This window comes from Bidens hawaiensis, unplaced genomic scaffold (assembly GCF_021521415.1).
Source record: "Bidens hawaiensis isolate Kalapana, Puna unplaced genomic scaffold, B.hawaiensis_p1.1 tig00021177_1, whole genome shotgun sequence".
Lineage (NCBI taxonomy): Eukaryota > Viridiplantae > Streptophyta > Magnoliopsida > Asterales > Asteraceae > Bidens > Bidens hawaiensis.
The window spans coordinates 54,013-81,982 of record NW_027493272.1 but is presented as its reverse complement, the minus strand read 5'-3'; the positions used below and the strand labels follow the sequence as shown (position 1 = coordinate 81,982).

Sequence of the window (27,970 nt, the reverse complement as noted above, 5' to 3'; positions counted from 1 at the left end):
AACATCACATTTAATGGTAATGTTATAACTATAACAACAATTTTTGTGGAGAGTGTATAATTGAAAGACTAACTGGTTTTTTTATTGTAATAAATTAATTAATTAATTTCCCTGCTGTCTCCACAATCTCTATTACTCATTGCAAGTTTTATACGCTTGTGTGTGGATGTTTATTATATACGAAAACATAAATATATGATTTGTTAGAATTTTAGAAAAATACATAAATAAATGGATTATTTTTTATTGGTTCTCATTATATTTGTAGCTTTGTAAATAGCCCTCCTGTATATGTCTTTTGCATCCCTAACACCTGCATCGCACTCTCACCGCTCACGTAGCCACCTACACAACCCATGATGCCGCCACAAGTAGCATCGTCTCCACCCATTCCCACCATCCGCTATAAAAAAATAGTGGGTGCATCCATTTTAATACATATTATTTTCCAAAATGACAGCTCAGATTATGACCCGAACCAAATTGACGGTTTCTAAAACAGCTCGTTTTGACCTGTTACTTAGCATGGCCGGCCTGGCCGTTTTACTAGCTTAACAAAGATACTATATGAATGTGATTCAATAGTCTATACTCAAGATATATATAGTTGGGAATAATAAATTAATAATTTGTGGAGAAAACGAAAGGTAGCCCAATTGATGCCTTGATACATCCACAACGACTTGTGAAGTCTTCCATGGGCCATATGGACCCCTCCATCAACACAATTATTACTTAATGCAGTTTGTTCATCATTCCAACTCATATTTCGACTCATTTTTTTCTAATAAGTTGAGGTTGAATGATGGGAAATCAGCGGGTTACGGGGCTTCATCTCGTTTTCTTAAGCATGTTTTTGGTTGCAACTGAATACACGTGTCTCGGTGCACAAAATTCAACAAGAAGCTGCCATGAGCAAGAGAGACAGGCGCTACTCAAGTTCAAACATAGCATTAAAGATGAGTGCGGGGTGCTCTCGTCATGGGTCGGGACTAATTGTTGCTCGTGGGAAGGTGTCCGTTGTGATGGCGCCACTGGGAATGTTGTTGGGCTCCATCTAAGGTGAAATCAAGGGGATGTTATGGACGACTACTACGACTACTACTACACAGAAAAATGCTACTTAGAAGGTGATAAGGTGAACACATATTTAGCCAAGTTGAGGCATCTGAAACATCGAGTGGGAATGATTTTCAAGGAAGTGAGATTCCAGAATTCATTGGATCCTTCAAGCAGTTAAGTTACCTCAATCTTTCTCATGCAAGCTTTAGTGGTATTATTCCCCATCACATTGGAAATCTTTCCAATTTGAAGGTTCTTGATCTTCATTCACCTTATTACTTTCAAGGGCTCATTGCAAATGATGTGGCATGGGTTTCTAGCCTCTCCTCACTCGATCATCTTGACTTGAGTGAAGTGGATCTTTCTAAAGCAAAAAATATTGATATGGTATTTCACGTAATTCCTTCATTAACATTTTTAAGTTTGAGTGGGTGTGGACTTTCTAACGTTGATCTTGGTCCACATCTTAATTCAAGTGGCATACTTCCCAACATCCAACATCTTGATCTTGGTTTCAACAATTTTGAAGGTCAACTCCCACACTTTTTTCAAAACATGACATTCTTAACATTCCTTGATCTTTCATTGTATAATCTTAGTCTGGAATGGAACTCTCTACAGCTGTTAAACACACTCCCTTCCTTATTGGCATTGCATATGTTAGATTGTGGCCTTCACAATACCCACTTTTCACCCACTTATCTTAATTTCAGTGCCCTACCTAACATGCAATATCTTGATCTTATAGAGAATTCAATTGGAGGAATATTTCCACCTGAATTAATGAACATCACCTCACTGAGAGTCCTTTTGCTTTCATATAACAGTTTGAACTCGTCAATTCCTGTCATGCCTAACCTTCTAAAGCTCCATGTTTATGACAATAACTTTAAGAGCATTGAGGTTATTGGGATTTGGAGACAGTGTCATCTCAAGGAGTTAAGCTTATCAGTTGATTATTTTGGAAAAGAAATGATAAGTCCATCATCAAACACGTCTGAATGTTCCCAATATGCTTTAGAGACATTGTATTCAATATTCGTTAATTTTAACGGCTCGATTCCAGAATATCTTGAAAGACTAACTAATTTAAGAGTCTTGACACTTCAGGGAAGCAGCTTATTGACAGTTTCAGTTCAAGAATCTCTTGGAAGACTAACCAATTTAAGAGAATTGCAGCTCGGAGGAATCAGTTTGAAAGATTCAGTTTCAGAATCTCTTGGAAGTCTGACTAATTTAGGAGTCTTGATGCTCTTGGGAAACAATTTGACAGTTTCAATTCCAGAATATCTTGGAAGACCAACCAATTTAAGAGAATTGAGGCTCGAAGGAATCAGTTTGACAGATTCGGTTCCAGGATCTCTTGGAAGACTAACTAATTTAAGAGTCTTGGAGCTCATAGAAACCAATTTAACAGGTTCAATTCCAGATTCTATAGGAAGATTAACCAATTTAAGGGTCTTAAATATCATGTTTACTAGTTTAAGAGGTTCAATTCCAGAATCGCTTGGAAGACTGGCCAATTTAATCGTCTTGGAGCTCAGGGATAATAGTTTGACAGGTTCAATTCCAGAATCTCTTGGAAGTCTAACCTATTTAAGAGTCTTAGAACTCACGTCTAACTCTTTAACCGGTTCAATCCCTAAAGCTTTGGGGAGATTAAGATCATTAGAAGCTTTAGATCTGTCTCAAAACAATTTAACCGGTTCTATCCCAGAATCATTTGGAAGATTAAAAGGTTTAACTTGGTTGAGTCTGCAATCAAACCGGTTAACAGGTCCAATCCCAACATCTCTAGGAAGACTAGATTCATTAAAATATTTGGATATGTCAGCAAACTTGCTAACAAGTCTCCCAGTTTCAATTGGGCAACTCAGTAAACTCGTTGATTTAGTTCTGTTAGATAATTCTTTAGAAGGAGTGGTTTCTGATGCCCATTTTGCTAATCTCTCGATGTTGGAGAACTTGAATGCATCTTCTAATTATAAGTTGATCTTCAATTTCTCACATGAGTGGGTGCCTCCGTTCCAATTAAGAACTGTTAACCTTAAATCTTGCAACATTACAAACGGATTTCCACGGTGGTTTCAAACTCAGAAGAGGCTTGAGCGGTTGGTGTTGTCTAATGCAAGCATACATGGAGTTCTACCAACAGAGTTGTGGAAGATGCCCATGCTTGATGAATTAAATCTCTCTCATAACAACCTCAGTGGATCTTTGACAAACCTTCGTTTTAGCGAATATACGGGGTATTTGCTTCTACATGACAACTTTTTCAATGGGTCACTTCCAAGGTCACTGTGCCAAAGTACACGCTTGCGACATCTCGATGTTTCCAGTAATCGGTTATCTGGGAATATTCCTTACTGTGTAGAGAATCTACAAAACTTGGTGATGCTTATACTTAGTTCAAACGGGTTGTCTGGAGTTCTTCCAAGTTCTTTAGGAAACATTGTATCATTAGAATGGCTAAAACTGAATGATAATAACTTCAGTGGCGAACTTCCACCCAGTTTGGGTAAATTGAGATCCTTGATAGTTTTGGATTTGGGTGATAATGAATTCTCTGGAAACATACCATTATGGATTGGAGAAAATCTTACACATTTGAAGATTCTCAGGTTGCATAAAAACCGTTTTACAGGAGGTATTCCTCAATCGTTATGCAAATTCCCACATCTTCATATTTTAGACATTGCACACAACAACTTAAGAGGATCCATCCCTCGTTGTTTTGGAAACTTGAGTGGGATGATTCACGATAGACAACAAGATTTTGAAGAGGGAATGTACATTGATGATGGGATTATGGTTCAGTTCATCAATGTGATGCAGGTCATGAAAGGAACGAATCTTGAATATACAAAGACGATGAAGTTACTTGTTAACATGGACCTTTCAAGTAATAAACTTACAGGAGAAATCCCTCCTGAGGTAACTGCTCTTGTTTTGTTGATGGGTCTCAATTTGTCTCATAATCACTTGTGTGGGAGGATTCCAGATGGCATTGGAAACATGAAGGCGTTAAATTCTCTCGATATCTCAGACAACCAATTAACTGGGATGATCCCTCCAAGCATGGCAGCTTTGAACTTTTTAAGCTATATGAATTTGTCACACAACAACCTGTCAGGAAGAATTCCAACCGGAAATCAATTGCAAACACTTACCGACCCATCAATATATGCTGGTAACAGGGATCTATGCGGCGCCCCTCTACTAAATAACTGTTCCAATCATGAAAAGCCGCCAACTACAAAAAGCAAAAAAAAGCCAAATAATGTTTGGTTTTACTTGGACATAACAGGTGGATTTGCAACAGGTTTTTGGGGTGTTATTGGAGTCCTGTCATTCAAGAAGCAATGGAGACAGAAGCTGTTTAAGATTGCAGAGGTGGCAATGGATAAGATATTCGTGATGGTTTCTGTGAGAATTTCCAAAATTAAAAGGGGCAGAGAAGCCAAATAGATTTTTATAAATGATAATATATATAAAAAAACATATTATTTTGCTTTTGAATACTTATGTTGTACTATATAACTTCAACCATGGGTGTGTATTATATAAATAGAAATATTGTAATACATGAGATGGAATACATGCAGGTGACAAAGGAAGTTGACCGAAGACCAGAAATGCATAACATAAGAATCATGTGACTGAAACAGGTTTGCTATTTGTTTGAATACCATTCAGTTCATAGTTTCGGTCTCACCCGGTATTAATTTGAATTCGATTTTGCAGTGTAGTTGTGAAAAGAAACAAATTGAAAGAGCAACAACAGCAATGATGATGACCGAAAGGCAATCCAAAAAGAGGTAACAACTGTTGTTCAGAGAATCAATCTCGGACTCTTTCTCGTTCTTTCTTTAGTCTCCTGCGAAATGAATACATAATACTAGGATAACCCATGCCAGCAAATTTGTCTTGTCATTTTATCAAACGCCTTATGTGTGTCTAATTCTAAATAACTTTACTCAAGAACCACAAAAACTGAAGCTGGTAAAATTCCTAGAATTATTGTTTATATGCCCTCCTCCATATATAATCCTCCCCACCAGTTTAATGTAGCTCACTCAACGGCAGAGAATGATAAGCCCATCAGGAATCATTTAGCCCAGAAAGTTAAAATGTATAATTTGGTAGGTTTCCTATGTGCTTAAGATAGAATCGAAGTTTTCACTTATCATACACAACTTTTTTGTGAATCAGCTATAATATGACGAGCATTAAATGTCATCAGAGGAAAAGTGCCAACTAATAATATGACGAGCATTAAATGTCAAGGTTCTCAATGGTAAACATATCTCGGTCTTTGTCCACCATGAACGAGATAACGATTCACACACGATCATGACGAATAACACCAATTGTATCAAAATCAAGTCACAAGAGTATTTCGGCCTCTCAACAAGAGACATTCAATTAATTCTCTTGCACATATCTCTCTTGCATTTAATACTCATTCTCTAAAACCCAAACTCCAACATCGGAAGGAAAACCCCTTGAATTCTCAATGCGATGAGACTTTGATATCTAACAATATCCCAATTCAGATTTCCCTTATTCACACACGTAAATTTTGGTAGCTACTATACTTTAGGAACCTAAGTCTCAAGCTTCCACAGGTAACAATTCATAAACACAATAACACAATAAGTTTATGAATAATGAAGAAATCTAATAAAAAACCAAATAACTGAATTGTAATTTTGTTAGTAAAAACATTGCCTGACTGCATTGATTTTAAAACAAATATTCGTTAGTCTTCTTATTCTGAGAATCCATTTCAAGTACCTTCATATTTTCAAATTCTACAGAATTTTTTTCATATGAAATCCCAATATCCCCAAATGAACACACCAAGCACACCAATGGCCGAAATTTATACCCTGTAACAGCTTCACTCACTTTCTCTGTTACATGCTCATTCAATTTCTTGAGTCTTCGATTTTTATTATTTCAGGTTTTTTTTCTTGTCAAATTCTCCGATGAACTTACAAGCACAAAAGATGTAGCGGAAAAACAAAGTGAACACTTTATTAGAGATTTACCTAAACTGAAAATTTCCTTTTGAACGCAATATGAGTTCTTAATCAAAAATACATAAAATCATATACTAATTTAGCAGATCAGTTGATGATGATGAATCCAGATATCAAAGAAAGACGAAAAATAACAAACCAGACTAACACAATGAAACCCTAATACAAATTAGACAAACTAAATGCAAGCTGACTTGAAGATATTGTGAATCAAACACAGAGCGAGTTGTTAGAACGTAACCTCGGTTTTGTAGTGTAAAGGATGTGTTTGTTGGGCTTAAATAGATAATGAGAATCATAAATAGAGCGAAACATATCCACCAAAAGAGGAAATTGCATTATTGCAAACACGATGACCGGTATAGAGGAAAATGCAGCAATAAAGATTGGTACCCATTTCATCTTCTTGTCGTATAGCACAAAAAAACCAGCACTGAAAGTAACCATCATTGCAGCCACCGAGATGAAAAGTGTCAGAACACCTATCATTAACTTTCTGGGTAATGAATACAAGAAGTCACGTTGATCGTGAGGAGATGTGAGGATACACAAGAACACTAGGAGTGAGGTCGAGGAAGAGAACAAAGAAATGGCGTCTGCAATAAGAAAAACCAAAAAGGTGTAATCATGAATGAAAACGGGAATACCATCCTCTTGGTGGTAGCCTCCTGGGACCGTAAAAGCAACAGCAAATGCAATGGTGACGATAAGGGTGGCAACGACCATACAGTCTCTCATCCATTTTAGTCCCCTGGAAACAAGTTCTTCGTTTTCTTTGGAGAATAACTCATATGGTGTTTGACCATCGTTGTTCAACGCTTCCCTCATAAAAGGTGGCATCATCTTCTCAACTTCCTACAACATACACAAAAGTTAAAGACGCGATAATCATTACAATTTTTATAATAATTCTGCCTATTGTTGTGCTGAACGAGTTACATTCAAGATGCGTGTGTGCTTCATGAACAATCTCAATATTATTCCAATAACCAGGTGATAATTCTGAATGATTAAACTAATAATTAAGTAATGACAATATAACTTATATGGGTACTTTTATAACACAACATAATTAATAGCTATATGAATTGCAAAAGCTCATCAATTTTCTCATTTCCACATAGATCAAAAAGTTAAAGTGACATATACAAGGCGTGAATAAGCGGAGAGGCTTGTTAGCTAATTGAGATCAGATCGTTAAAAAGCTTAAACTAAGGCGAGCTTAAACGAGCAATTAAGTGCATGCCCGAACTCGAGCTTATTTTGGGCTCATTTTCTAAACAAGCTTGAGCTGGAGCTTCAAATATTAAGATTTACTAGGCTAACAAGGCTAAACGAGACTATTATTTATATAATTTTTATTTTATATATCAAATATATATTAATATAGTACATGTTTATTACTATATAAAAAGTATAAAATTATGGTAAAACAATTCAATATTGTATATCATGTTTTATAAATCTACTAAATTATAAATATATGTAAAAAATTTAAATACAATTATGGCTAAAATATTACTTAAAAAGCCAAGTTCTAGCTCCCATAAGTTATACGAGTATAATTAATTCATTAGGCACACAATTACTTATGGGGTACGGGGACATTTAAAGTTATACCTTGAACCACAATAATTCTCTTTGCATTAGGAGAGATGCTCCGGATTTCTTAGCTACCATCTCCTTCGAACTCTTCCCAACTAAATGAAGCATATTATTGCCTGACATGTCTCTATATAGGCATATATCATGATTGGACCCCCCCTATCTCGTACAATAGGTTGTAGATAGCTTGATGACGATGCATAACAGCCACATGAAATAAAGTGAGCCCATCCTCATTTGCATAAAGCATAAGATCAGGGTAGGTTCGAAGCAACTCAACGATAAATCTGGTGTTGCCCATTTTTGCAGCAACAAGTAATATTCTTGAAGATTCTCTTAATGTTTCATTAGCAGCGAAAGTAGGAGGCTTATCGAGCATGCCCTCAATTTCATCTATGCACGTTGTTCGGGTAGCATGTCCCCAAATGGCTTTCAGTAATGTAAGTGCATCGTTACCCTCTTCATCATTAGGTTGTACAGTAATGCCAAAAAATATAAAACCTGAAAACAACTACCAAATAAAGAACAACCAACTACTCCACACTATTACTTTAGAGATATCTATTATGTGTTGCAATAGTACTTTGTAACGAATTAAAGCAAAGAGTACAAAACTGGAACAGTCAAGAACGAAAACGGATGAAGAACTCAATTGATTATTTATACTGAATCAATATTACAGAGAAAACAAATGGAAAGAATTGTTAAAAATCAGTTGTTAACAACTTTAACGGATCAATTTGCTTAATAACACTTGAACCCTCGTTTTGGTCCATGTGGTTTCTCTAAATTACAATTTTAGTCAAATATTTTATTTTAATCTTTTATGGTAACAATAGTTTCATTTTACTATAATGTTTGGTCCAGGCCCTTAATGCCATCCTCCAGATCGTTAGTTAGCCTCACGTGAGGGGCTGTTTAATAATCATAAGTAAACCCTAATAAATATGTCTTCATCGATCACTTTCGGATACAAACTGATGCGGATGACCCGGATCAACCTACTACTGATCACGGGCCTGATCCATGAAACAACCCAAGACTGCAAGACCCACCTAGAGCCGTTTTGAAACTTTATCCAGTTATCTCAATTTACCTAAGCTAGTTCTATCTTTATTTGACTTTGTTGGTTTGAATTTATCCTTTTTGTTTGTTAGCTAGTTTCAAGGATTTTTTTTTTTTGAACGATGGTATTTAATATTTTTTTTCCTATCGAAAACACTTTGTTGCTTTGATTTCTTGCTTGAAACATCTGGATCAATTTGATTGCTAAGAAAAATTGCGTCACAAACAAAGAAAGCATAACTTTCAACAACATTCATTTAGAAACAAAATGACAATAACTTCTTAGTACCTCGAAACAAAATTAATGACCTTTACAACAGTTTGGGTCATTTTGGTAAGAAAGACATCGAAATAAACAACTATCAAGTCATAATTTTAACAAACGACATCAAAGCGAAAACCAAACTAAGAATTAAAGAAAACTTCAGCCTTCAATTTTGAACTTGGTAATTGTTCCCGGATCTCAAGAGTCTAGGGATAATTTCAACAGCTCTTTGACACATAGGAAGATCTGTCTAACAAACCCTTCCATGTGATGTATGTCGATGATGATGTATTTATTAGGGTTTACTTATGGTTAATTAAAGCGAGAGGTTAAATGACAAAAAAAAAACCGTCACGGTTAAAAAAAACCCAAATAAACCCTCAAGTTAGGTTAACCAACTATCTGGTGAATGGCGTTAAGGGTCTGGACTAAAATTGATAGTAAAATGAAACTATTGTGACATAAAAGTCTAAAATAAACCATTGGACTATAACTGATAGTTTAAGAAACCACAAGGACCAAAACCAAAGTTCTCTCATTCCGTAAACAAGCTTTCGTATTTGTATGTGTATTGAAGGAAACTAATTAAATAACTAGCCTTACATGACTCCATAAAAAATACTAAGACTCAATACTAAGACTCAACAACCTAAAACTAAACCCACTCTCCCCTAAATTGCAGCCATGCTATCGTGTATACCAGGTAGTAACATGTTAATATTCGTAACATGTTAATGTTCGTAACATGATAATGTTCTTACGTGTTTGGGATACAGGTACATGATAAGTTTTTGTGTCGTGCACAGGTATACACATTTCGTGTTCGTGCCTTATCGTGTACGGATATACACGATATGTCAGCCCTACCGATTCTAAACGATAATAACATAATATGTTAATTTTTTAAAGTTAAAGAAGTATAACAATATCATACTCAAATTAAAAATTAAAGAGAAAAATGCCCGTTTTTATTATGCAATCTTTAAAAAAAAATATTAATGTGTGAAAAAGTTATGGTCTCTTAAAAAGTCATGGGGTAATTGGTTTTGAATAAGGGTTAAATGATTAACAAAAGGTGATGGAAGTTCAAGTACCAAAATAGTAAAATTAGAAATACTAAAAGCTTGTAGTTTTTTCTAAATGCTACTAGTTGGAGCTTTTAGCTTCAAGTTTTTTCTCTAAACCTAAAAGCTTCTGGCTACTCCAACCGAGCAAGACTTTTCAATAAATATGAGTTTTTTTTCTTAAAAGCTTGTAGCTTAAAGCTCATAAAATCTCTTTGCCAAACATACCCTATACCCTAACGGTATGTTTGGCAAAACTAGCTGTTGGCTGAAATCTGGTGACTGATGGTTGAAAGCTGGTAGCTGGAAGTTGTAGTTGTAGCTGGTAGTTGTAGCTTTTTAGATATATTAGGTGTAGATGGAGTTTTTAATAAAACTAGTTGGGTGCCCGCGCGGTGCGATGGGGTGGGTGTGCAACCTGACATCAACCACATAATCATTGTCGGTACATGATTCACCCAATGACAGTGCACACATAACCCAAATGTAGAGGTGTAATTCGTGTAAAGGTAGTACGCGTGTAACCGGTGGTGAAAATCATGAAGCAAAGCTAAAATATATGTAAGGCCCAAAAGTTATGACTTGCGATATCAAATTATGAAACCCGTACATATTAATGGTCATGTTAATAATCAAAGCCGACGAGGAAACCGGACATGAAACGAGAGATTCGGGACGCACATTTAATTTCAATGGGATAAAGCTTCTAGTGTATTAGGCTATAAATATGACACTTGTAGTCTTTTATATGTGTGTTTTACCATAGTGTAAATCATCCACTCAATGGGAGCTCACCTTGGGTGGGTCGGTTTTTTGTTTAATATATCAATCTTTTAACCGACAACGAGATCATTCATATATCTTGTCTTTATGTTTTATTTATATTCGGTCGTTTGATTTACCGCACCCGTCTTGATACTTTGTATCAAGAGCAAAACCGTTCGTATGGTCGGTTTGGGACCTACAATTGGTTCAGAGCGGGCCGAATCTTATGATTCAACTTAGCTCTTGATATCGGGTTCTATATCCACTATTACCCTAACCGAGACGTTAAAATCCGTTGAAGTTTGAAAATAAGGTTTCTAGATCTCAAACTAAAGTTGAAAATAAATTGGGAAATAAGCGTGTTTAAAGCTTCTCCTTGTAGATCTGATGTTCGGGATCTACAAGTGTCTGATCCGGGCGTTTCGGGAATCGTTCCGTTATACGCCAAAAATCCAGTGACCATACGGTTCTTCCCAATGAAGAGTTCGAAGTTGAAGATGTAAAACATCAAACTCCGATACAGGAGTGTCGGTTATTTCGGGTCGTTGCAACTGTTGGATGAAGATGTGACCGACGGGTTTGCCGGTAGCTACCGGCGGTGGTAGATGGTGGATGTCCGAGTTTCAAGTTAAAAACAACGAATCGAATCGTTTTCCGACGAAACGTTTTTCCGGTAAAGAAAGGAAGAAAGAGAGAAAGAAAGAAAGAAAGAAAGAGGAAAGGAGGGTGGTTTTTGATTTTCCAGCGAGAATTAAAGAATGAATGAAGAAGTTGACGACGGTGACAGGTGGTAGGAGTGGCGGCAACTAAACATGGTGGTGGTGGTGGCCGGAGACCCTTTTTTCGGCGTTAATGAGTTGGATGCGATAGTTGACGGCGGTGATGAGGATCAGCGACGGATGAGGATCAGCGACGAAAGTGGGTTGGGAGAGGAAGACAGACGTCGGCTGCGGCGACCTACTGGCCATTGGAATCACATTTTCGACGTGGTGGCGGCTGTCTTTTTTAGTCACCAAAATGTTAAAGATTTGTGCCCTACTATGTTTTATTAAGTGATGTGGGCTTGGATTTGGACTTGGGCCTTTTATGGGCTGTTTGGGACAACATGAGTTCACTTAAACAATGGGCATTCATTTGGTTCTTAGACTTCTAGTTTTTAGACATTCAAGCCACATGTTTGCTAGATAATTTTGGGCCATGAAAGAATTATTGTTCAGGGTTGACCAATTGAAGAAAGTCAAATTTGCTCGGGTTTTCGTCATTGTTGAACCGTGTTCAAAGAGTATTATTTGAATAATATTTTTTTTAAAAGACGCTTAAAAGGGAAAGATAAAATGATTGTTTGCGTCCATGTGCTTTCAGGGCGGAGTCACAATTAGTCCTCAAAACTTTTTTTTTGAACTAGTTGAGTCCTTGTAGTTTCAAAAGTGAACCATTTGAGTCCCTGCCAATTTGGAATTAATAGTTTACCTTTTTTTTATGATCTATATGAGGCCTTGTGGTTAAGTAATTGCTCAGTTTTAGTCCCTCTTTAAAAATTACCTCCAAATTACACAATTGACCTCCAAACTATAATCAATTAAGCCATAATAAACTAACCAAACAATAACCAACCAAAAATAAATGAACCGAGCTTTTTTTTACAAAAATAAAAAAACCAAACTTTTTTTAACAAAAATAAACGAACTGAACTTTTTTTTACAAAAATAAAAAAACCAAACTTTTTTTTAACAAAAATAAACGAACTGAAGTAACTTTTTTTTAACAAAAATAGACGAACCATACTTTTTTATACATAAATACGAACCAAACTATTTGTTTAACAGAAATAGAAACCGAACTACATTTAATAAAAATAAACAAACCAGACTACTTTTTTACAAAAAATAAACGATCGAACTACCTTTTAGCAAAAATAAACGAACTATTTTTTTACTAAACTAAATTATTCAAGTTTATTTATTTTTGTTAAAAGGTGAATGAGACTCAATGTGACCAATCATGAAAGTTCAAGTACTTAGAGTGACAAAGTATTTATATAGAAGTGAAATGTCAAATCTACCATTGAAGCTAACATAGTTAAGTAACAACAGGGACTCAAATAGTTCTTTTTTGAAACCACATGGACTCAACCAGTTCAAATTTTTTATTGGGGACTCATTGTGCCTCCACCCTGAAACCACAGGGACGCAAACAGTAATTTTCTCAAAGGGTAATAATAAACTTTGTCATTTGATCGTTGTCCCCGATAGTGGATCATACCTTTTTTTTTTGGGGGGGGGGGGGGGTGACTGGAGAGGCTTCGACTTTATTGGGTTAATTCGTGAAGATGCGAGACACGGTTCGATGATGTTTAGATATCACAAGTCAAGGGGGTGATTTTAAGGCCAAAAAGTTATGACTTGCGATATCAAATTATGAAACCCGTTAATATTAATGGTCAGTTAATAATTAAAGCCGACGAGGAAACGGACACGAAACAAGGGCTTCGGGACGCGCATTTAACTTCAATGGGAGAAAGCTTCTAGTGTATTAGGCTATAAATATGTCACTTGTAGTCTTTTATATGTGTTTTTACCATGGTGTAAATCATCTATCCAGAGGGAGCTCACATTGGGTGGGTAAGTTCTTTGTTTAATATATTAATCTTTTAATCGACAACGAGATCATTCATATATCTTATCTTTATGTTTTATTTATGTTTGGTCGTTTGATTTACCGCACCCGTCTCGACACTTTTGTATCAAGATATAGTAGTTTGAAATAGACAACCTTTTCTTTTCATCTAAATCCCGTTCCGATCCGACATTGTTCTAATCAGAAATATGTTCTCAACTGACCCCTTTCAACTCAAAACAGTACCGACACGAATCGAACTAAATTAATCTTTTTTGTATCGATTCGTTCCGACCCTAATTTGGTCTTACACATGGCCCGAGCTCGACTGACTCTGACTTGTTACCGATCCTAATCGGTAATCACTTAATATGCTAATTTTTTAAAGTTAAAAAAGTATAACAATACCATACTTAAATTAAAGAGAATAAAATGCTTGTTTTTATGATCTTTTTTTAAAAAAATATTAACGCCCTGAAAAAGTTTTGGCCTTTAAAAAAATCGTGTGGTAGTTGGTTTTGAATAAGTGTTAAATGTATAACTATTATATAAATTTACAAAAGCTGATGAAAGTTCATGTACCAAACTTGTAAAATTTTCTCAAAAGCTAGCTTTTTCTATAACGCTAGTAGTAGGAGCTTTAAAAATTGGAGTTAAAAACCCCTAAAAGCTCATAAAAGTTTCTTACCAAACATACCATTAATATTTTTTAATTTGGTTTGTGGAGGTTTGTTGTTGCGGGAAAAAGTGAGTTTTTTGAGAAAAATAGAGAATCGGATGTGACGATAATGTTTCGGTTTGTATAAATTTGTTGTTGTAGATGCTCTACACCGACGCGTCAAGATTAAACCCAACAAACCCCTAGGAGTTTCAATGATTTATCACTGTTGACCCAAAACTGTCAACTAAAGAAGAACGACATATCTAGTCCTGGACTTTAACAAACGCTTTATTAAACCATGAGATATGACTTAAGCTACTAACATACTTACATGGTTTTATGATTCTCATGAATAAATGATTCTTCGTTACTTTATTTATTGCATCAGGCTTCCGAGACAAAACTTCAAGTACAGACATGTTACCGGCAAGTTCTGGATGATCCTCCACAATTTGGAGCGCAACATCTTCTGAGATTTTTCATACAAATATTTCACTATGGTGTTTGTCGCCTTCATAGCTGCAATGGTCAGTGGCAAGTATGCCATACCACGGATATCCGGGAGTCTACGATTCTTCTCCATCATAATCATAGCCATTTTCATTTTCCCTTCAGAAGATGCTATCCAAAAGGCAGTATTGAGATATTGGTTTTGAATTTCCAACTCCTCCACCGTCATCATATTTACTAGATTCTTCACAAAATTTATCGTAACCTTGGTTTCTTCTGCTGTCGCTGCCACATGAAGCGATGTCCCAAGATTCTTGCTGAGACCAATCCTTACCAAATCTGGGCGTTTGTCAAGGATGATCTTTGCAGTTTCCCAATCACCAATGATAGATGCCTCATATAATGGAACAACCAAATTTAAGTAGTCTTCTGTGTTTCCTACAGATTAATTGCATGTGAAATCATACTGTTATTAATTAATACCATTGATGGTGAACATATATATAATATGCTAGAAAAAAGATATATTACCGAATAGATATGATACAGTGCTATTATAAGTATAGGTAATATCATTTGTGTGATCATGGAATAGATATACACGTTTGGTATTTTCCGTAGAATTCGCTGTGTCAATCCTTCTCTGACTATCCCCCTCGGTTGCTTCTGAGCTTGGACTCTCTCCGGCTATTCTTTTCCTTTCAACGGCTCCATCTCTGCTGCCATTTATAGTTTACTGCCTGTAGAATCACATGATTTCGCTATACATATAGATAGATATTACAACATGATTTTGCTATGACATCTTAAATGGTTTGTACGGGTGAATAGTGATTTCATTGAGTAGCCATTTATTTGTATCTGCTGTCAAAAATTGATTGTGCTGGCTCTTGAAAATAATTCGTATGTGCTGTCAAGAATCAATTGTGAGTGCAGTCAAAATCAACTGTAGGTTATGTCGGAAATGGGCCTTCAAGTTTTGAAAATAAGTTCACATGACAATGTGGGCTTCTATTTCTATTTCAGGGAGTTATCAATAATGAATGGCTACAAATGAAAAGCCATATGCTATGGCCTCTTTAAAGTAGTTGTATATGATTCACCATCATATAATGGAATTTCTTTCTTTATATGTAGATTGCATTATTGCACTACCTGTTGAAAGAATCGATATGTATTAGATTGTTGTGTGATGTCATTAATTAGGGTTACAATAATGCATGGGCCTTTGTCGGATGTCAGTTTTGGATCTGACAGTTTAGAAAGTGGTCATTTTGGGTATTTTTGGTTTAAATGAGTTAGTCAAGGAATGTTGTTGGTTAAAAGGGCCATTTTGGTAATTATTTTTTTAGACACTTGACATATTTAGCTTGAAACATATCACTAATGTTACTAATGGACTAATGGTCTAATATGTACTACTCCACAAGCTAAACATGGGAGAGATTTAGCTTGAAGCATAGTTAGATATAAAATTAAACTCGGTAAAATATATATCTAGACCAGATCTAGCCCACTTAAGTATGGAATGGATTTGATAAAATGTTATTTTATACCTTTGATATATGTTGAACATGTGCGTATAATACGCTAGAAGAAGATACATTACCAAATAGATATGATATAGAGCTATAATTAGAAGTATAGATAATTCTTTGAGTCCTCCAGTTGATTGCTTCTGAGCTTGGAGTCTCTCCAGCTACATCTTCTCCTGACAACGTAGCCATCTCGGCTGCTATTTATAATTTACCGGTTGTAGTGAACAAAAAGTTAACAAGATGAACACTGGAACTAACACGCCTCTATACAATGTAGAAAACTTGCAGCTGTGTAGGTCCCGTAACCGCACAGTATCTAGATTTTTCAATTGTCGGAGCATGGACCGCAATTAAGCTCCTCATCCAGGCGTTATTGCCCATCACAACTGTTGAGTGGGATTGTAATCCTTGGCGTATGGCCTAGATTTGGTAAGCATAAAGCTATATAAGCATAAGCTTAAAAAACTAAACTAAACACTAAGTTAAGCTTATATTGTAAAAAAAAAAAAAAAAAAAAAGCTATAAGCTTTGTTAAAAAAGCTAGGCCAAACACCCCCTATCTTCGTTCACAACCATTTGTAACTTGTTTTATAAAATTACTTATCTCTCACACATATCTAGAGACGTAAACGAGTCGAGTAGCCCACAAACTACATGAGATTGACTCGTTAAAAGGATTGATCAAGCCGAACTTAATCGAGCCTGAACCGGCACGTGAACCTAAACAAACATTTCATTTATTTAATTTTTTAAAATAAATATTTAATAATTATTAATTAAATATAATATTATGAAATAGGAAATAAAAGTAACTAAATAATATATATATTATTTTATACATAAAATTATAATTGAAAATAATTGATATATTAAAATAATTATAAATTTATACAAAATAATAAATAAATAGCAAACGAGCCCAGCCTGAGCCAAGCTTGAACTTGAAAATCTACTCACGAGCCGAGCTCAAGCTTTGTATATAGAGCTTGAAACGAACCGAGTTCAAGCTCAACTCGGCTCGTTTGCACCCCTACCGACATATCCAACTAAATCAAACACAACTTTCCTCACTAGTTAACCAAAAACTAATAGATTATTTATTTGAAGTATAAAAAAAATTGTTTTTAAAATATCGCTATGTTTTAAAAGACTATGTTAAACTTACAAATTGTACAAAATATAAAAACGTTTGGAGAAATAAAATAAACCTAATTGGAGAAGAAAAATAAACCTGAGTTCAAATAAAAAGAAGTTTTGTTTTACCCTGACTTAACGATTAAATTTAATGGGGTTAGTGATTTGGATGTAATTGGCAAAAACTGGGCGTGGAGGGTACATATGCAAAAAAATAAACTTTTTAGACTAAATTTGCATTATTTGTCAAACCATAAAGATGAAAATGACACTTTACTCTTTTTTTATGTATATGGGGTTTGATTTAGTATTATTTTTATTATGTCATCTGACCCGACTTGAAATTTGCTTACCTAATAAGATAAACAACAGACTCTTACAAATTTCTGCCCCTCATTAAAAAAATTGTTGAGTCCAATATCATGAAAGTTAGGATTAACATTTTTAAACTAGGATTATTTTCTTTGAAACAATAATTCACGATAACATAACACAAATAATTTCTATGTTAGAAAGCGAGAATGTCTAAATTATCCATTTTGGTCATCCAACATTCCAGCTCACCTTACCCTCTAAACGGAGAAGAACCTTGCTGAAACTAAAGTTATGGCAACTCATGTAACAAGACAGATTCCTACGCTTACGTCACTACACATCTTCCATCCTCTGCTTCTGCAATAACCGATGAAACAAGGGTGGCTTTCGTTGACCGTTTAAAGTCAAAAGGATACATTACATTAATAATGAAGAACAAACCACCATTTATATTATTAAGTTAACAAAAGATCCGAGCCATCGGATATCTTGAGCACTTTGAGCTTCCAAGCCCTATTCTTGATTACCTGCAAAATGTTTAAAAAGCAACACTTGCTGGTGAATATGATGACGCTAAAATATTTTCTTTTACTTGATTACCCCTTGAGACATAACTTGGGTTCGGACCACCGTGGCTTAGGAATAATCAAGCTTTTAAAACAAACACAATTATAAACTCAAGTCTCTACACAAGACACCCCAGCAAACACCGCAGCGTTTGACATTACTTAAGTACCATACGTATACACATGGGCAGTCTCACTCGGACCTAACTTGGGTCCGGCCCATCGTGGCGGAGGTCGTGACCAAGTGTGGCGCGGTGTGCCCACCGACTTATTTATCACATATGTAAGGATCCAAACAAACGTACACGACAGCCTGAGGGCTAGCGCTTACTTTTGTTTATAACGTTTTAGAGGCACGTAGTCCCATGTAATTCTTTTCATTTAATTCTTTTGACTCGATTAAACTAGTTTGTAAAGTTGTGGCGTATTCACCTTTTTCTTTGGATCAGCTTAATACACTGTCCGAGGGTCTTTCCCTTTTCTTTGATATCTCGCACCTATAGTACGAGTATAACTTTTATTAGTTGGATATACAATCCGGCTTAAGACCTCTAGTCTCTTTTTATAATCTTTACCTCGATTATATTTTCTTTACTTTAAACCTTTAGTATAAAAGTATGTTTTCTTCTTAATCTTTTATAAGTTAAAATTCTTTCTTTTAACTTATTTACTTTTCTTTTCTTTTATAAGATAAACCTTTAGTTAATCTTATTTTACTTTTCTTTAAAACCCTACGTTTCTTCTTCTCTAAGAAACATATACTTTTCTTTTCTTTATTATTTAAGAATAATAACTTAAAAAATATTTTATAACAAAGAATTATATAATAATCACATTGATATCATATTCATATTCCTTTCTTTTCTTTTCTTTGTTATGTTTTCTTTTATTTATCGAGGAATCGAGTATATCCTCGACTTAGGGTTTTAAGCCTTTAATATTTTATTATTATTTTGTTTGGCCATTATTCATACCTTCTTTGGCTTATAGAAACCCTACACAATCAAGCAGCACTTCGACGCCGGTCGTTTTCTTTGTCTTCTTGATCAACGCCTTTCCTTGTACGCAAAACGAGGCACACCAATACTTCTCCACACGTCGGCACGCTTTATGAGGCGAATCGTAGGGACGTCTTGGATGGCTTGATCTTTGATTATAATGTCGTCGGTAGTTGGCATGTACTTCGAGGAACGACGGATTTTGAGTACGTTTTACGAGGTGATCAAGGGTGCGTTTCACGAGGTTTAGAGAGATGTTAGAGAGAGAGAGATATGTGTGAAAATTGGGTGTGGAGAATGAGATACCTGGAGGTTGCTATTTATAGGCAATTCAGTGGGCCCATCGCGATACGCGATGCCCCTTTGGTTAGCCTGTCGCGTATCGCGACATAGGCACCACCAGTCACCCCTAGCTCTGCCACGTGGCGGACGCGGTGCCACGTGGCGGACTTTATGCCACGTGGTGGGTCACGTGCCACCTGTCCAGATGTGTCATCGCGATACGCGATTCCTTTGTCTCCAAGGCCGTCGCGTATCGCTATAGGCCATAAAATCAGAATTTACATTTTACCCCTTTGAGTTTAGAATTTGTCATTTTTTATCCTTGAAATTTTGTAACTTGGCATTTTTGATCCGAAACTTTCACGATGTTACAGAAAAAGACACTTTACTCAAATCCTAAAGTAACACAACTCAAGTTGATGTTTCTTTCTCACAATGAATTCAATTCCTTTAAATTCGATAACTAAAACAAAAAAAACTCACATAAGCATTTCATCGAACACATGGTGAGCATCATAGTTCTTAACAATATTAATATTATTAGCTTAACCGCATTAATTTTAAAATAAGTATTCACATAAACATAATCATCAATCTCCTTATTATGCAAATCTGCTTCAGCTTAATTTAGTAACCAAATTCAAATGAACCCCTAGCAGCCACTGCCAGAGCGAACACATCCCAATATCCATAGACGAACACACCATCGGCCGCAACGGTACCAACAACAGCTTCACTCACTTCCTCCGGATCGCAATCAGTCAACAACATCCCAACTTTACTCACAATATAAGGAATCACACCAACAAAAGTAGAATTTTCAATTGTAGGAGCATGGACCGCAATTGAGCTCCTCATCCAGGCGTTCTTGCCCATCACAACTGTTGAGTGGGATCGTAATCCTTGGCGGATGGCCTGGATTTGGTTCACAGGCTTAAAAAGCTATATAAGCATAAGCTTAAAAAGCTAAACCAAACACTAAGTTAAACTTATTTTGTAAAAAAAAAAAGCTAAAAAAACTATAAGCTTTGTTAAAAAAGCTAGGCCAAAGACCCCCTATCTTCGTTCACAACCATTTGTAACTTGTTTTATAAAATTACTTTCTCTCTCACGCATATCTAGTGACGTAAACGAGTCGAGTAGCCCACGAACTACTTGAGATTAACTCGTTAAAAGGATTGATCAAGCCGAACTTAATCGAGCCCGAACCGGCTCGTAAACCTAAACGAACATGTCATTTATTTAACTTTTTAAAATATATATTTAATAATTATTAATTAAATATAATATTATGACAAAGTAAATAAAAGTAACTACATAATATAAATTATTTTATACATAAAGTTATAATTGAAAAAACATTATATATTAATTATAAATTTGTACAAATTAATAAATAAATAGCAAACAAGCCCAGCCTGAGCCGAGCTTGAACTTAAAAATCTACTCACGAGCCGAGCTCGAGCTTTGTATATAGAGCTTGAAACAAACCGAGTTCAAGCTCAACTCGACTCGTTTGCACCCCTACCGACATATCCAACTAAATCAAACACAACTTTCCTCACTAATTAATTAATTATTTGAAGTATAAAAACATTTTTTTAAATATCGTTATGTTTTAAGAGATACTATGTTAAACTTACAAATTGTTCGAAGTATAAAAACAATTGGAGAAATAAAATAAACCTAATTGGAGAAGAAAAATAAACCAGAGTTCAAATAAAAAGAAGTTTTGTTTTACCTTTGGAGAAATAACGTATTTTTCCCCACAATTAACTGAGTTAGTCTTCGTTCAGGGGAGGACCTACTATGTGGAGAAGGGCGGCCGGCCACCTTAAAATTTTATCTTCTTTAGGTATATTGTGAATTATTTCAACCGCCCCCTATGAAATTTTGACACCGCCCACATCAGCGGAACTACTGGGTGAAAAGAGATGACAAACTTATAATCTTTAGAACTTTTCCGGCCGGCTAATGTCTACCAAAAGTTGTGTGAGAGGTAGAATATACAAGAAAGACATCGAAGGTGAAAGGGGAGGAAGAAAGAGAAAGATGTATTGTACTGTACTATTGCACAGTTTATTTGTTTGTTCTTTCATTCACTAAAAGTTAAAATAAAACACAACATAATCCTCTTGTTTTTATAATTTGTACTTTACCCCTCATAAAATTGTAGCATTTAAAACTTATGATTCCCTTTAACTTTTGTTTTTTTTATCTATTTAGTGTATGCTATTTAATTCTATAACTATAGTTTGATGTTGGTTTAAGTTATATCTAACTTGGTTTGAGTTACTCATAATTTATTTGTTATTGAAGAGGTATGTACCCGCCTCAACACCGAGCGAGGCGGGTCAACCCACAAGATATAGACAAGAGGCTTGAAATCAAGACATTATGAAGGCACAAAGCCAAAACATATGCGCATGGCGCATATCACATATGCTCACGCATATCACATATGCTCATGCATCACATGCTCAGGCATCATATGCCCAGGCACCACAGATGCTCAGGCATCACATATGCTCACGCATCACATATGCTCACGCATATCACATATGCGCGTGGCGCATCAACGCATGGCGCATATCACATGCTCGTGCATATCACATCTGCGCATGAAACATCTGCGCGTGAGAATAAAGAGAAGACCTCGCGCATCCTCAGGATTGGCGCATATCACACATGCACATATTCAACCTCGTCCTTATCCAAATCAGGATTAGGGCAACCTGGATTGTGCACGTCAGACAACCTTCCAGAAGGTATCTTTTTAAGGAATAAGAATATGCTGATGTTGACAACTGCCAATGAAAGGTGGACAACTCAGCATAACCCATGTGCTACCACGTGATTATAACCAATGAAAAAGCACCAGGTGTCCCAAAGGACACGTGGCGCAAAGCAATTGGAGGAGGCCAGCAAGGCCCTGATTAGGTCTGAGCCCAATCATTGGAAACCCTAGCACTATAAATACCACATCAACTCCACAAGGAGAGAGGATCAAATAAAATATCATCTGATAGCATCCAATTACATCAGATATCACCCAATTACAGAGTATTCAGCTATTAAGCAATACACTCCAAATTCCTTACTCTCGCATATTATTATCTTCTCCCACAAATACTTATTCTCACACCGGAGGGTTACCCCAAAGAGGACCCCTCTGTCCCTTTCTGAGGGGTAAGTTTACGGTGCTGTTCATTTTGTAGGTGGAAGAACCCAGATCCATCAGATCCCAGAGAACCATCGGTGAAATAGCATAATCACACCCGAGGAAAGTAGATCGTCTACCAGTGAGTCGATCCACGCTTCTTCATTGGCGCCATCCGTGGGACCAACGGCAACAAGATCTCATCAAATCTCTAAAAAAACAAATTATCACCATGGTTTCTGGTGCTCGTAACGTCGATCAAGTTCTGGAGGATATTGAACGTGAGGATGTTAATGAGGGACAGCAGTTTCTGAGGGGGCCGCGTGATTCTACGCGCACCACCAGTAACCGTCCCTTCATCACAACTCCTCACGGCCAGACTGAAACTCCTCCAGACGATCTCACGTTACAAAATCTTGCCGGCGCGAAACAAAAAGGACCAATGGGTCCAGAAGATGAAACGAATGACCCTAAGGAATGGCTCATAAACGAGCAACGACGTCTAATGGACAAGTACAATGAGATGGTCAAACAGAAAAAGTTAGCCGACTTAACACAAAGGCTAGCGTTTGACAAGCAAGCCATTCAGGGAACAAAAAGGGCGCGCGCGCCGGAAGAGGGTCACTCTGTTCACACTGAACACGCTGAGTTTAGTGATGAAGAAGTGCACAGCGTCAGGAAGACGCGAGATACTCAGGCAGGAGGCTCACAGCTCCGCGCGCACATGAACATGGCGCCTGGAGCCAGAGCCGATCTGGATCTGCACACACCATACAGCCCACCAGTGAGAGGGCAAGTGGATGTAACCACCCCATACAGGCCAGCCATCTTGGTGAAACATTCAAAATTCACTGAGCGCATTGCGAAGGCCCCCATCCAGCACAAGACCAAGATGCCAAGTGGTTTAGGCAAATATGACGGCACAACAGATCCAGACGATTTCTTACAAGGTTTTTACAACACTGGAAACCTAGAAAGCTGGACGATGCCAACATGGTGTCACATGTTTGCTCGCTGCCTCACGGGCGCGGCGCGTGTCTGGTTTGAAAGCTTGCCTACTGGGCAAATCGATGGGTTCGAGGAACTATTGGAAAAGTTCCAAGCTCACTTCGTACAACAGCGCAGACACACGCGCGACCCTGATGACATCATGCACTGCGTGCGCAGGAATGATGAAACGATTGAAGACTACATCACTCGTTTCAATTAGGAGCCTCTGGCAATCGGAGGTATCACTGAGCAACTATTGCGCGTGGCCTTTATACAAGGCGCGCGCAGTGATCAACTCCGCCGAGCTCTTGTGAGCAGAGATGGCATGCCCACCACTTGGGCCAAATTAATGGAAGCATCGCGAGTCTTCGCGAGAAATGAAAAACAGATTGCCCAAGATAGAGCGAGAGAAAGAGGGCATCAAGCAGAGGCACCGTGCAGCAGCGAAAGAAGGGGCAAACAGAACACTGTATGGTCCAGGTTGCAATCAACCAGTTTTTCTTCCGCAGAAAAGCAGGCGCAACCAAGCTCACCCCAGCCCCAAAAAGACGTTCGTAATCGCTGGGAGGGTGACAAGAGGGAAGGCGGCAGAGATCCTAGCAGACCTCTGCCAAGAATCTGGACTCCCCTCACTAAAACACCTTCACAAGTGTTAAGCACTGAGAATGTCCAGTTCAAAAGCCCCAAGCCACTACACTACAAGGGACCATCAAACAGTGGCAAGTACTGCGAGTTTCACAAGTCCACGGGACACAACACTGATGCATGCCATCACTTGAAGGATGCAATTGAAAAAGATGTGAAATCAGGCAAGCTGGCTCACCTGGTGAAAAACCCAAGACCAGAAAGTGAACAACCAGAAGGAGCCTCTGCCAGCAAAAAGTACAAAAGAATCTGTGTAGCCGAGGGAGGAAGGCAAGGGCAAACATCAAGAAAGAGAAGCGCGCAAATCCAAGGAGATTGGCGCGAGCAACAAGTAATCTTCCCAAGAATCAGGGGAGGCCCTTCTATCAGCAATCCTCTTGTCATCACTACACACATTGCTCATTACGAAGTGTCAAAAGTCCTGGTGGACACTGGCAGCGAATCAGACATCATGTATGAGCAATGTTTCAGAAAACTGGATCCGGCAGACCAAGCGAGGCTTGAAATTGTGAATGCACCAATCTCTGGTGTTTCGAATGAAATCATTCATCCCCTAGGTCAAATACAATTTGAACTAACCATGGGGGATGAAAAACACAAGCGAGCCGAAGTTGTAAACTTCTTGGTCTTGCCCACCACTTCTTGCCACAATATGATCTTGGGTAGGGGAACGATTGCCCAATTTAACGCCATACCGTCGCCAGCGCACGGCGCGTTGGGGTTCCCAACACCAACAGGTGTAACTTTTGTATACCGAGATCATTTGTGTGCAGTGACAAATACTCCGCGGGAAGGGAGAATGAAACTTCCAATGGCAGACAACGCGCCAGAGGAATGGATTCTCAACCCAAAATTCCCGGAGCAGAAGATCACAATTGGCGCAACGATATCAGACGACACTAGGTTGAGAATGAAAAGATTGCTCACGGCATATATGTCGGTCTTCGCGTGGCAACACTCTGATATGACTGGGGTTCCGCGAGACCTGGCACAACATTCTCTCAACACGTTCAAGTCTGTAGAGCCAATTGCTCAAAAGAAGAGAGTCATGGGGGATGAGAAAGCGAGGGCCATGAATGAGCAGGTTGAGGATCTACTGCGCGCAAACATCATCCGCCCGATACGATACCAGACATGGGTAGCCAATCCTGTGATGGTAAAGAAAAGTAACGGGTCATGGAGGATGTGCATTGACTTCAAGGACCTCAACAAAGCATGCCCAAAGGATTGTTACCCCCTCCCAAACATCGACGCAAAGGTGGACTCCGTGGCGCCATTCAAGCTCAAGTGTTTCCTGGATGCCTACAAGGGCTATCACCAGATTCAAATGGCACCACAAGACGAGGACAAGACCGCATTTAGAACCGACAAGGGTGTTTTTTGCTACACAAAAATGCCCTTTGGCTTGAAGAATGCGGGCGCCACCTACCAAAGACTTATGGATGCCGTTTTCAGCGAGCAAATTGGAAGAAACCTAGAAGTCTATGTGGATGATTTGGTGATCAAAAGTAGGGAGGAAAAGCAAATGCTCAAAGACATCGAAGAAACCCTTGGGCGCCTAAAGGAAGTTAACATGAACCTCAATCCGAGCAAAAGCACTTTCGGCGTACTAGAGGGAAAATTTCTAGGTGTAATGGTCACCAAGGATGGTTTCAAGGTGAACCCTGAGAAGGTGAAGGCCATCCTTGACATGCCCTCGCCATCCACCATGAAAGAGGTCCAGAAGATGAATGGTAGATTGGTTTCAATCAACAGGTTCCTAGCGAACCATGCAAGCAAATCTACCCCATTTGTCAACACATTGAGGAATTGCTTAAAGAAAAGCCAATTCAAATGGACTCCTGAGGCCGAGCAAGCTTTCAGGGAGATAAAAGAATGTTTGATAAATCTGCCCGCGCTCACAGCTCCACTTCCTGGTGAAACTTTGACATTATACCTATCAGCAGGAGAGCGCGCCATCGGCGCAGTATTATTGGTGGATCGCAAGGGAATCCAAACGCCAATATACTATGTGAGTCGGGTGCTGACAGATCCTGAGACGCGCTACTCCATCATGGAAAAGTTAGTTTTGACGCTAACACACGCGTCGCGCAAGCTTCATAGATACTTCAATGGTCATCCTATTGAAGTTCTGACTGGTTACAACATCCAGCAAGTCTTGCGGCGTCCCGCGCTCTCAGGAAGGCTGACAAAGTGGGCGCTGGAATTAGGTGAACACACGATCGCATATAGCCCCGTCCAGCGATAAAGGGACAAGTATTAGCTGATTTCATCGCAGAAATCCCCGAGGGAAAAATTGAAGAGGCTCAGCGCGAGGCAGACCCTCCGCGAGCCAATGATGAAGAAAATGTTTGGAGATTGTTCACTGACGGAGCTTCAAACAACGAAGGGTCCGGCGCAGGCCTAAAACTGGTGGATCCAGAGAATCATGAATATACTTACGCCATCAGGTTGGACTTCAAGAGCACCAACAATGAGGCTGAGTATGAAGCCCTGCTGGCTGGCCTACGCATCGCGCACAAGTTCGGAGTTAAAAAACTAGAGGCCCATGTTGATTCATACTTGGTAGCAGCACAGGTCAATGGCCTTTATGATGCCAAGGAGAACACCATGCCTCTATATCTAGAGCAGGCGAAAAAGCTCATCGAGCAATTTGACTGCTTCAGAATCATTCATATTCCGCGCAGTGAAAACAAATCTGCCGACGCGCTGAGCAAGATGGCATCAACCAGCTTCGATCACTTTGGCAAAGATGTCAGAGTAGAAGTAATGAGCAACCCGTCGGTGGGAGCGAAGTCTGTCCTTGTAACTCATACAACCCCTTCATCATGGATAACTCCAGTAATGGAATTCTTGAATGAGGGAAAAGTACCGGACGATCGCGCACAGGCGAGGAAGATAAGACACAAGTCGCAGAACTATGAACTGCCTGATGGTACATTATATCGACGCTCTTATCTTGGACCGCTCATGAAATGCCTAGATGCTGAGGAAGCAAGTTATGTGATTAGAGAGATACACGAAGGAATCTGTGGAATACATGCTGGTCCGCGCATGGTTGTTACCAAGGCAATGAGCGCAGGTTACTATTGGCCAGGCATGTACTTGGACGCTTTAAAGGAGATCCAAAAATGCAAAGCATGTCAGAGCTATGCGCCGAACACCATGCGGCCAAAGAACAACTTGATTCCGGTGACCTCCGCATGGCCTTTCCACAAATGGGCAATCGATATTGTGGGTCCCCTACCGCAAGCGCAAGGGCGAGTAAAATTTTTGGTAGTGGCAGTAGACTATTTTACAAAATGGGTTGAAGCCAAGCCACTAGCAAAAATCACAGCCGAAGCGATGAAGCAGTTTATCTGGAGCCACATCATATGCCGTTTTGGCTTGCCCATGGAAATTGTGAGCGATAATGGCAAACAATTCACTGACAAGAAGATATCAAGCTGGCTCAAGGAATTGCGCATCAACCAAATTTTCACTTCAGTATACCACCCTCAGGGGAATGGCCAAGTGGAACGCGAGAACCAAAGCTTGCTGAATGGGCTGAAGAAAAGGTTAGAGGGAGAATCCCATTCTTGGGTTGACGAGCTACCTAATGTCCTGTGGGCGCACAGGACATTAAGCAAAACTAGCAATGGCGAATCCCCGTTCAGCCTAACCTATGGAACGGAGGCAATGATTCCAGCAGAAATTGGATGCCCATCCCATAGAGTGCTCATGATGAGCAAGATTGATAACGAG

The 27,970-nt window shown here is 38.3% G+C and overlaps 2 protein-coding genes and 1 pseudogene across 3 annotated transcripts in view; 2 read left to right on the top strand and 1 right to left on the bottom strand.

Annotated features, from left to right (window-relative positions):
• The window catches only part of LOC143562828 (zinc finger protein VAR3, chloroplastic-like), a 145,707-nt gene that overhangs the window by 106,642 nt on the left and 11,095 nt on the right, over window positions 1-27,970 (top strand). The window lies entirely within an intron of this gene.
• Window positions 303-4,660, top strand: LOC143562830 (receptor-like protein EIX2; annotated as a pseudogene).
• On the bottom strand, window positions 5,906-14,609 carry LOC143562829 (ankyrin repeat-containing protein NPR4-like). Of its 2 annotated transcripts, XM_077050526.1 has the most exons (3): window positions 14,480-14,609; window positions 7,728-8,213; window positions 5,906-6,962 (listed from the first exon to the last, which is right to left on the bottom strand). In XM_077050526.1, exons 2-3 carry the CDS (start codon window positions 7,833-7,835, stop codon window positions 6,318-6,320), a joined length of 753 nt encoding a protein of 250 aa, XP_076906641.1. In that variant the 5' UTR covers window positions 7,836-8,213; window positions 14,480-14,609; the 3' UTR covers window positions 5,906-6,317. The 2 variants fall into 2 exon arrangements, with proteins under 2 accessions (XP_076906641.1, XP_076906640.1); XM_077050525.1 differs by lacking the exon at window positions 14,480-14,609 and having other exon boundaries at window positions 7,728-8,467.

Excerpts from the sequence above, each read along its gene's own strand:
- LOC143562829 (XM_077050526.1), bottom strand. The coding sequence starts at position 7,835 with ATGTCAGGCAATAATATGCTTCATTTAGTTGGGAAGAGTTCGAAGGAG. Across the intron at positions 6,963-7,727 it reads GAGAATTATTGTGGTTCAAG|GAAGTTGAGAAGATGATGCC; the intron begins GTATAACTTTAA and ends TGTATGTTGTAG.